Source organism: Lathamus discolor, chromosome 3 (assembly GCF_037157495.1).
Source record: "Lathamus discolor isolate bLatDis1 chromosome 3, bLatDis1.hap1, whole genome shotgun sequence".
Taxonomy (NCBI): Eukaryota; Metazoa; Chordata; class Aves; order Psittaciformes; family Psittacidae; genus Lathamus; species Lathamus discolor.
In genome coordinates, this window is record NC_088886.1 from 22,596,242 (window position 1) to 22,606,827 (window position 10,586).

At 64.8% G+C, this 10,586-nt stretch overlaps 1 protein-coding gene across 6 annotated transcripts; it reads right to left on the reverse strand.

The window, feature by feature from the left end:
- Positions 1-453: 453 nt before the first annotated feature.
- KIAA1614 (KIAA1614 ortholog) lies at positions 454-9,479 on the reverse strand. 6 transcript variants are annotated; one of them, XM_065674037.1, is made up of 10 exons: positions 8,725-8,942; positions 7,333-7,956; positions 6,652-6,715; positions 5,320-5,469; positions 3,437-4,686; positions 3,234-3,360; positions 2,317-2,521; positions 1,714-1,817; positions 1,425-1,609; positions 454-1,075 (listed from the first exon to the last, which is right to left on the reverse strand). In XM_065674037.1, the coding sequence occupies exons 1-10, from the start codon at positions 8,915-8,917 to the stop codon at positions 882-884; spliced, it is 3,096 nt and encodes a 1,031-aa protein (XP_065530109.1). In that variant the 5' UTR covers positions 8,918-8,942; the 3' UTR covers positions 454-881. The 6 variants fall into 6 exon arrangements, with proteins under 6 accessions (XP_065530109.1, XP_065530113.1, XP_065530107.1 ...); XM_065674041.1 differs by lacking the exon at positions 8,725-8,942 and adding an exon at positions 9,460-9,479 and having other exon boundaries at positions 987-1,609; XM_065674035.1 differs by having other exon boundaries at positions 987-1,609.
- Positions 9,480-10,586: the final 1,107 nt, after the last annotated feature.

Below are 10,586 nucleotides of genomic sequence, written 5' to 3' on the forward strand. Positions count from 1 at the left end.
GCTTAGGGCCCTCCAGCACCTCCCCACGGTCAGGAGCTGCAGATCTCACAAAACACAGCCTGCCTGGGAATAGCGCTGGGGGGATACACTCACCCCCCAGCACAGCTCTGCGGGGCATTAGCCCGGGGAGCCCCTCTTACCCCCATCGCCATTTCCCCACCCCACAGACTAAACAGGTCCGTAGGCCCAATTGCTTCTGCTGGCTTTAGATGACAGCATCCGGGCTCTCTGTCATGCCAGGACACGTTCAGAACCCTAGGTTGACGCAGTAAACCCCACTGTAGTTACAGTGGCCCAGGGCAGAGGGGTGTCTCAGCCTCATGGGAAAGCACCCACACGCTCCCTGCACCCATCAACAGCCCCACAACCTGGGGCTCCCGGCCAGCCCACCCCAGTAAGCATCACCCCAGCCTCCCCATGCCGCCTGTAAGCCAAGGGCACCCTGTGGCAGTATTACATATATGTACATATTTTAATGTTTTCAGCAGTGCGAAATAATTTAAAAGAAACCCACCAGGCCATGCGGGCGGGTATTTAGCACTGGCAGGGAGCCCTGTATCTTCTGGGGTCACAGAAATGGGGCATTGCCATTCTGGCCACCCCAATGCCCAGCAGGCCAGACCTAGCCTGGCTTGATGGTGGGGCTGGGGCGTCCTTTGTCCCCACAGCTGGGGCAGCTCCTCAAGATGCTGGACACTGGGGAGTCCTTGGTCCCACTTTGTCTCCCAGGGAGGGGGCCTCCACCACAGCGGGGAGCCAAGTGTCGCCGCGGAGCAGGGCAGGTCCTGGTGCTGCAGGGCACTTTGGTCCACTCTGTGCCAGCCTGCAACGTCCCACCAGTGGGATGTCATCCTCCTCCCACCGTGAGGGCTGTGCTGGGGCTACCGGGGTGCTGGCCGGTGCCTGAGCACACGGAGCGACAGCGTGTCCGCCTGGAGCAGCAGCTCGCGGATGCGGGCCAGCCCCAGCCCCGAAACGGCTGCCCCGTTGACCTGCAGGATCTCGTCCCCCACACCCAGGAGCCCCGCATACAGCTTGGCCGTGCCGGCGTCCACCATCTCCTGCACGTAGACACCTATGGAGAGGGATGGGACAGGTGAGCCCTCACCCTGCACCCTGTGGCTGGAGCTGTGCCCCATGGGGGTGCCCAGGGCTGCCCAGTCGTAAATACTGTAAATGGCTTTTGGGACAGGCTGTGTGTCCCAAGCCAAGGGCCGATGGACGTGTGGGATTGTGTGCACAAAGCCACACATGTGGCAGTATCTCCCCATCCACCATCACCCCTCCGGGGCTCAGCAGGGATGGAGCAGCCCTTTCTACCTCTCCCCAAGCTTGCCCCTGTGAAGGAAGAAGAGCCACTGTGGAGGGGCCATGCCAGGCCTCCCCTAGGGTTTGGGTGAAGCTTTGGGGTGACCCCACGGTACCTTTGTCAGGCCGGCCATGCCCAGAGGTGACACAGAACCCGAAGGCGCCCTGGGGGGGCCGCTGTAGCTCCAGCTGGCTGGTGCCATCAGGGAAGACCTCCACCACACGCCCCACTGCACGCAGCCGGCCGGGCACCCCAATGTCCTCCACGCTCAGCGAGCGCCGTGGCCCTGAGCCCCCCTTCCTGCAGGGAAAGGGGAGATGGGGTGAGCGGGGCCCCTGGCTGCACCGAGCCACTGCATGTGTCTGAGCACCCCGAAACAGTGGATGTGCAGGGCCCCATCCTACCTGTCAGCCGTGGCCTGGGGCAGGAGGTAGGCACTGGCACGGGGTGCCTTGCCCAGCAGGCTCTGGACAGAGGCGGCTTTTTGGGGCTGATGGAAGGGTGACACCTGGAGAAAAGCACCTGATTGAGATGGGGACAGCAAAAGCTGTGCAGCACTGCAGCCCATCATGCACCAACATGCCGAGGGAGCAGGGGGTAACACAGCATCTTCCTTACACCTTCCCCCCCACCCCCTGCATCTGCTGCTGAGGAGGGATAAGCCAGCGTCCCCTTCCCTGAGCAGGACACCCCCCTGATGCTTCCTGAGGAGGCATCTCACTGCTGCCATGACCCCAAACCAAATTACCCCATCTCCTCTCCCCAAAGCTGCTTTTCCACCCTCCCTTGCTCCCTCCTTCCCCTTCCATGCCCCATTTGGCTCCAGGCTTTTCAAACTCCCAAGTTTGGGATGGACCATGCCACCACACACAGCCCCCTCAATTCTTCCTGTGGGACCCTAAAGATACGGCTCAGGAATGCTTCAGCCCAGCCCAGCACCTCTTCTCCTGAGGGACCCCTCTGCTCCCTGCAGACAGCCCCGACACGGGCTGATGTTTCAAGCTCACCAGCTGCAGGGACTGCAGGGAGGGCGACTTCTTCATGCTGGACCCATCTGGGGCGGTGCTGCCGGGGGCCGGGAGCTGCTCCATGCTGTAGCAGCGGAAGCGGCCAAGGCGCTGCTTCGTGCTCTGGCTCAGGCTGCACAGGAGCTTCTTCAGCCCCGATGCCGAAGCGCTGCTCCCCTTGCGGCTCACTGGCTGCCCCGGCTCCCTGCACGGAGAGGGGTGACTGTCATCCACCCTGTGCACGGGGGGAGCAGGGCCAGCAGCTCTCTCAGGGCTGGGGGCACATCCTGCACCCACCACTGCAGCCTTGAGAGCTGCACCATGGTGAGACCGGGGTGCTGCCACAGAGCAGCTTGCACAAGAGCAGGGTTCACAAGCCAGAGACCCGAAGGGCTGCCTAACATCTTCCCCCCAGTTTCAGCGGTTTAACACCATTAACTCCCCTAAGTCTCTGCCTGACGGGAATGCATCCTGCCGAGGGGCTTGAAGGACCCAGTGCCACCTCCAAACCCTACTGCCAGGCTGAGGCCAGCAGGAGCATGTTCAGTGAGCCCCAGGGCAGCCCGGGGCTGGCAGCATTTAGCAGCCGATTTTCCCCAAAAGGGAAGCACCTGGCACTGGGCTGAACACCTCCAAGGTCACCCACGCCTGCCCGCAAGTCACATCTGCTGCTACACCCCCGCTGGAACCAGATGCAGGGTGACACACAGCTCCCACAGACCCATTTGAACACACACGCGAAACTGTCACCTCACATCGTGGTTCCTGGGAGGGTTTTGGTGCTGAGAGGTGGAGCCCCACCAGGAAGCCTTTGGGAGCTCAGCCTGGCAGCACCCTGCTGTGCCAAGGAGGGATGCTCAGGGATGCAGCACCCACCGTGCAGTGCAGGCTGTGAGCAGCCCCTCGCTCTCACTCACCCGTGTGCTGCGCTCCTGCCTGGGCACTGCTGCTGCGCTCCCGGCTTCCCGGCTGCTTCCCCAGGGGAATGAGAAGCCTCCTGGGGCACACGGGTGATGGGCTTGGCGGTGGGATGTGACGGTGCCCCTGCAACCACAGCAAGCCCATCACATCCCTGCTCCACCAGAGACCCCCCAGGCATCCCAGTGCGTGGGTCTCTTACCTCTGCCTGTCTCCAGAGGGTCCTGCCCACGGGTGTTGTTGCAGTTGTTGGTGGACAAGGCACGGAGGGGGCTCCCCGGGAGCCACCTGGGGCTGCAGGAGCCCCGACGCTCCCCTGGCCCCACCGTGCCTCCAGGCTGGGAGGATGCAGGGCTTCCAGCATCGGGCTCCGGGCCCCGGGCTCCTTGGCTCAATGCTCGGCGGAGGCCGCCAGAGAAGAGGGCTTTCCTGCAAGGCACCTGGGAGCAGGCCTTCTTGGTGTGGGGGGGACTGGGGACATGGCTGCCTGGCACGGTGGTGCCAGCCTTTGGCTGCGAGGAGGGCTCCGGGGGCTCGCTGGGCTGCTGCAGGGTGTGAGCGGTGTTTCCCACCCCGTTGCCGCTCCCCGGATGACGATAGGGGTCCCTGTCCTCCTGGCTGCCGGCTCTCCCCGGTGGCAGGGGGCAAACAGCCCCCGTCCGGCCCGTGGCACCACTTGGAGAGCCACCCCCTGCACGGGGACCACCACTGGCCGCACACGGCCCCTTCTCAGTCCTCGCCTCCGGCTGTGGGGTGGCACAGGGGGTCCCGTGCCCGCCAGCATGGGGGCCTTGGTGCCCGTGCAGGCGGGGGCTGCGGGGTCCCGCCTCCTCGCTGTCGGTCCGGCAGCCATCAGAGGTGTCTGTGCTCTCCAGGGCCGAGTCCACCTCGTCGATGTAAGTGACATCCCCGATATAGGTCTCCTTGATCTTCTCGGTGTGGATGCGCTGCCGGGAAGGGAGAATCCACAGTGGTGACCCCCGGGGGCCCAGAGCCCTGGTTTTGGGCTCCGGTTGGGCAGCGTTCAGTCCCCCGCTATCCCCTGGGATGCTTCCTTGTGCTGCAGGGCTACTTCCAGCCTTGCTGGTGGCTGTTGGCATGTCCGTGCCGCGAGCGGCCGCAGCTCTGATGAAGGAGCCGCAGGCGCTGCACTTGCCCCCAGCTGCGAGGTCACTGCTCCGGGCTTTGGGCTGGCCGGACCCGTCCCCTGGCTGCCTGCCGCCGGCCGGCTCTGGAGAGGAGAGCGCCGAGCCCGGCGCCCGCCGGTGCCGCAGCTGCAGCCGCTCCAGGTACCGCACCTCGGCGTCGCGGGCCGACTCGTCCTCGAAGCGCACGCGGGATGGGGAGGGCCCCCGCGGCTGCCGCGGCTGCCCACAACTCGACTCCCCGCTCGACGAGTCGCTCAGGCTCCCGCCATCATGTGGGGCAGCGCTCGGCCTCCCACTGGGCTCCCTGGCATGGGGACAGACAGACGGGCACAGACAAGCTGCAAGGGCTGCCCAGCTCCTTTGGGGAAGTAGGGCAGGAGGGGGAAAAGCCAGGGCAGAACATGGGACAGGAGGAAAATCCACCTGGTGCCCCATCGCAGGGTGCAGCCCTCTGCCTGGGCTGCCTGAAGCTGAGCTCATGAGAGGCTGTGGCAACACCCAGCTGCCGCAGCTCGACCTCCATCACCTCTCCCCTGCACCATAGGGCGTAGTTAATCAGTCCAGGAACACCGAACTGAACATGACCTGGCACACGCATGGCAAGCGTTGGCTCTGGTACAACCTTCCAGCACCGAGCTCCCCATCAGCTGGGAAACCGGTCCTCCCGGCCAGCCAGGAGCATAGCCTTGGTGCCCCCACAGCACCAGCACACGCAGCCAACCACCCCCAGACACCATGCTACAAACACTTCACACGTGCCTGGCAGGGGGATGCTCCTGCGAGCAGGGAGCTGCTCATGCAGGGGTATGAGGCTGCTCACACGCCGCAGCGGATCGAACCCTGGCTCTGCACATGCACCAAAATCCAGATGCGTCCCAAGAGCACCACGGCATGGGGGGGAGGGAGGGGGGGAGAAGGATGCGTGGCTGGCACTGACCTGTGGTGTGGGACGGCAGAGGAGAGGAGGAGGATGTCGTGGCTGGCGCGCAGGGGGTTCGTTCGAGCCTTCATGCGGGCACGCTGCAGCAGCTGCTTGGCCTGCTCATGCCGCGGGCTCAGCTCGAGCTCCTGCCCAGGGACAAAGGCCCTGCAGCCCCGCAGCGGGGAGCGGGATTAGGAAAAAATAACAGGGATTAGACCTGGTTTAACAGTGACGACGCGGCTGCTCTGACCAGAGAAAGCGGGGCCTGGCTTCCACAAACGGGAGGGCTGGCTGGGGGACAGCAGGGCAGGAACCCCTGTAGCCCCAGTGCCAGGCAGGAGGAAGGGGGGAACACCCTGCACCGGTGATGCTTTGGGGAAAGGCTCAGCCAAGGCAGCGCTTTGCATCACCAGCATCCCAGATATGGATGGGGAAACCGAGGCAGGCATTGCCTCCAATCCCTGCCAGTGTAAATCACACAATGTGAACGGAGGTAGGTTTGGGATGACCTCACCCAGATGCTTTGCTGCCTTCCCTTCCTTGCAGGGAGGTTTCCTTTGCACACACACCCCCCCACCCCGGCCCCGCCAGGGATCCATCAGCTCCAGCACTGCCTTCCCTGCTGGCCATGGCCCTAATCCCCTGATTAAAATAATCAGCTCAGGCAGTCGCTTTGGGGAGCATGGCCTCAACGTCTTTGCAGCAGCAGGATGGGAGAACACCAGCCTCCAGGAAAGCCTCCTGTGCAGCACCATGGGGGAACCAGCTTTCCCCCTGGGGTTTGGCTGCCCTGCTCGCTGGGAGCGCAGCATCCCCAGCTCTGCCTTGCACCCAGCCACCACTGATCAACCCTAACCAAGGGAGCAGAACCAGTAACCACAAAATATGGGGGTCTTCCCCACTCACTTGCTTCCCCCCATGCAGCCCCCAAGCCCCCATCCCTGCTCCCCAGCCAACACGCTGCTGCCCAGCTCACCTGCCAGTCCCACCTAAGTATTTTTAGTCCATACCTCTAAGGTTTATCGTTAGTCCTACAAGATTACACACGCCTGCCGCCTGGATCCTCTTAAGCACCTGGAGCAAGTTTCTGTCCCCTCCTCTTCTCCAGCTCCCTTCCCAGCCTGGGGTCCTGGCAGGGACCCCTTGTGCCCAACCACCACATGGACACCCGGCTTGGCCTGACGCCCCTGCCCTGCTCACACCAAAGCATCCCTGGAGCCCATCCACACTCGCCCCGCTGGCTGCCACACCAGGCTGCTGCCCCAGCTCTTCCCCACAGCCCTGCCAAGCCCCAGCACTACAGGAAAGAGGGCGATGTCCAGCTCTGCCGCACTGGGCCTGACCTACCTGCAGCCCTCGATGTCCTGCAGTGAGACCCCTGAGTCCCAGTCCCCATCGCTGGCTGGCACCTCTGAAGTGGAGGACAGGGAAAGGCATCAGCTTGGCTGGGCTGCGGTCCCCACCCTGGTCCCTCTCGATAACACCCCCATATCCCCAGCCTCACCACTCAGTCCATCCTAACAAACACCCTTCTGGGGGCTACCCCAGCTGCTTGGCTCTGGAGAGGCTCCAGGGGAGTGGGACATGGGGCAACAGCACCCAGCATAGGGTGTGCCCACAGGGTCATTAGGACAGATGTTTTCCAAGGAGAAATTAATTCCCTTTTCTGGTGGCAGCTTGCAAAGGGAAGATGACGCCTGCCGACCTCAAGTGCCCCAGAAAGCAGGGCTTTTTTGTTTTCAGCAGTGAAATTCCTCACCAAAATGTCGAGGGGGACCAGCAGCACCCAGAGCACCCATGGGAAGAAGCACCCCATGTTGTCTGCGAGCATCTCCCACAGCTGCCGGTGAAGGGGGCACAACACCCACAGGGGATTGGGCAGCACTGGGGTGTGAACCAGCACGGAGCTGTGCCCACACCGTAGGATGCTGGAGGACGGCACCAAGGGCCTTCCCTCACCCCAAAGCTTTTCCTTTCCGCTCCCCCTCATTCTAACCGAGACAGCCGCCACCTGCCCAGAATACAGACCAGGGGCACCGAGGCCCAGCACCTCCTGCAGCAGCCGCCGGTTCCTCTCCACGCGCTCGGCCAGCGAGAGCCTCTCCCAGCCCTCGGCCGTGGTGGGGGACACAGACGGACTCCCCCGGGCCCGCAGTGGGGCTCGTGCCTCTTCTCCCAGGGGACGTCTCTCGCGGGGGCAGGCAGAGCCCCTGGCCCCACTGCTCTCACCGCGGGGGAGCTCGGTGCCTCCTGGCACGTCCCTGGGTGCCGGCACCCGCCAGAGCCCCGGGGTGGCAGCGCGGGGTGCCGGGGTACTGTCAGCGGCAGGCTCCCTGTCCAGCAGCCCGTCCGTCAGGTAGGTGCGGAGCTGAGCCCGCGGCTCCGCTGCCGCCGCGTCTGCTCCCGGCTTCCCCCGCCGGGGACGGGGCTTCTTGGGGGAGAGGCGCTCGGCGGCAGCTGCGGGGGTCCCCGGCCGGCCGCCCCCCCGCTTCTCCTTCAGCGCCTTCACCTTGCTCTCCAGGGTGGCGTGGGGCCCGCGGGAGGCCTCGGGGTGCTCCAGCAGGGCAGAGGCTCGGTTGCTGCTCTGGCTGTGCTGCTTGGGGGGCCGCGGGCCCCGCCGCGTCTCAGCAGGAGAGCCCCGCTCCATGCGCCCTGCGGGGAGAACACCCAGGGGAGGGGTGAGCCCCTGCGCCGCCCTCGCAACCCTCCTCCCGAGAGCATCACCCCCGCCGCCCGAGGCTCTGGGGACAGCACACGTGGTGATGCCTGTGCCCGGGGGCAAACGTCTGCGGTGCCACTGTGGCACAGCCCGACAGGGCAAACGCACCCTCCCGGAGCACTGGCAGTGTACAACCATCGCTCAGGAACGGGGGAGCCGTGGTTCCTCGAAGAGGGAGTGCCTGTGTCTACGCGGGCCGTTTTGGTGCCCCGGGGCACCGGCAAGATGCCCTGCAGGGAATTAGCACTCTTCTGACCCAAATCAGGGCCCCCAAACTCCCCAGAACAGAAATCGCTCGCGGCTGCAACTCACCAAAGGTGCCACCAGACAGACACCGGCCCCCAGGGTCACACGTGTCACCCGGCCTGCACTGGCCTCGTAGTCCCGGTGGCACCCAGTTGCTGCGGCCCCCCTGCACCCCACTGGGAGCATCCCGTCCCCGCTGGTGCCCCTGGAGAAGCCTCCCCCGTGGCAGGAGCATCCCCGGGACACCCACCCCGGCCCCGTTGCTCCCCGGCTCACCACAGCCCCTCGCTGCCCCGGGGCAGAGCAGCGGTGGGCTAGGGCTGCGGGCGGGAGGCGAGGGCTGTCCTTACCCCCGAGCAGCACCGAGAGAGGGCTGGGAAGCGGGAGAAGAAGGCGGAAGAGGGGAAGGAAGCAGGGGAGGGGAACAAATTAAAAAGAAAAAAAAGACGACAAACCAGCAAATCGCGGCCCCTTCCCGGAGCCGCGCTCAGCCGCTTGGCTGGGCTGTGGGGCCGCGCCTGGCCCTGCCTCCTCCTCCTCCCTCGAAGCGCGGCCCCGAAGGGCTCCCCCCGCGCCGGGGCACGCAGCCCGAAGCGCGTCCCCCCGCCGCCGGCCGGTGGTCCCGGAGGGCAGCGCCACCGTGGCCATGAGCGGCGCGCCGGGGGCGCCCAACGCCCCGTGGCGGCGCGGAGGGAGCGCGGCCGCCTTGGCCGGCCCCGGAACGTCCTTTGTCTGGGCCGCGGGCTTGCGAGGCGAGCGGGGGGGGAAGCCAGGCCGGCTGGCTGGGCCGGCCGGGGGGGCACCTCACCCCGGCGGGCTGGAGCGGCCAAAAGGACGGGGAGGGAGGGCCCCCGGGAGGGGGCTGTTTCCTCTGGCAGCCTCCAGCTGTGCTGTGGGCACCCTCCCGTGCCCATCACACACGGCTGCAGATGTGATCAATTTTCCTGCTTTCCCGGAGGCCAAATCCTGCCTCGACCCGGCCACAAGCCAGGGCCAACCAGGCACCTTCAGGCAGGAGGGTGGTGAGAGTCACGCTTGGTCCATCCATCCAGGCCCACAAACCCACGGTGGAACATGCACCCTGAGGAGCTACCCGCTACTCCCCATGCACCAAAACCCCCTGCCCACCTCCCCTGAGACCCCACAGAGCCCATCCCACAGGATGAGGACCCTGCGTGGACATCGCTTACCTGGAGGTGCTGGGACTGCCGTCTCCAGGGGACATGAGGGGTGCTAAGGGGGCCATGGGCGTCCCGGCCCCACTCCGGCTGCCGCTTTAAGCTGCGGCTTTTGATATTTGTGATTGGTTTCATAATCCCCATCAAAAGGAAATCACCAGGATTATGAAATTGTTTTAATCCTCCCGGCTCTGGCCACACCGGCTCCCACCAGTGTGAGCAGCAAGCAATCATTTTTATCTTCCTAAAACATTCACCACCACTGCAGTGGTCCCAGGGCCCCATCACAGCCAAACCTGGGCCCCAGGGCTTCCCCGCAGGGGCTGGCCATGCTTCCTCGCACCGGGGCTGACTATGGCTTGCCCATAGGGGACAGACCTTCCCCCAGCTGCTCCCAGGCAGGAGGGGACCGCTGGCAGCTTTGGGTGGAAGAGCCCAGAGCAGGGAGACCCTCCTCACCCCATAACCCCACCCTGAAGCCCAACCTCCCCTGCAATGCCAGGACCCATCCTTACCTCTGTGACAGAGAGGGATCCCTGCTCCCCTGCCTGGGCTGGGGCGGCGAAACGCACCTGGGAGATGCTGTCCCCATCAAGCTGGGAACAAACCGCCCAGTGAGGTGCCAAACCCGGGCTCCTGCCACCAGCCAGGCAGGGGGCTGCAGCCAGGATTAAACCCCGGGAAGCGGCTGGCGTGAGCAGCAACAGGCTTAGAGCGATTTCGAGGAGCTGGGCTCTCTTCTGGAGGAAGACTGATTGCACGAGATGATGAAGAGATTTAAGAGAGCAAAATCAAAGCACAGACCCCAGGCAACCCAGAGTTGGGCTGCTCAGCCTCTGGCCATCCACTGTGCAGGCAGGACAACACCTTAGACCAGAGACAAGCTGGAGAGAGGCAACTGAACGCTCTCAGAAGGACCAAGAGCCTTCAGCTGGTGTGGCACGGCCTGGACAGGTTTCCTCCAGCACCATCCCCTGACATGTTGGGTTTGAGCCCTGAGTGCTTCCCTTTGAACCCTTCCTGCCCACCTCCAGCCCATCTCCAACATCCCCCTTCTCCAGGCACCTCCCCTCTTCCCAGGGCACAGAAGTCCCTCACCTCCAGCCACCAGCAACAGCCCAGAGCTCCCAAGGGTGCAA

Bases quoted from the DNA above. Each gene is read 5' to 3' on its own strand.
- KIAA1614 (XM_065674035.1), bottom strand. From the start codon at position 8,917: ATGGCCACGGTGGCGCTGCCCTCCGGGACCACCGGCCGGCGGCGGGGG. The intron at 7,957-8,724 runs GTTTGTCGTCTT...TTCTCCCCGCAG, and splicing joins GAAGGGGCCGCGATTTGCTG to GGCGCATGGAGCGGGGCTCT. The intron at 2,522-3,233 runs GTGAGTGAGAGC...CTCTCCGTGCAG, and splicing joins GGCAGGAGCGCAGCACACGG to GGAGCCGGGGCAGCCAGTGA.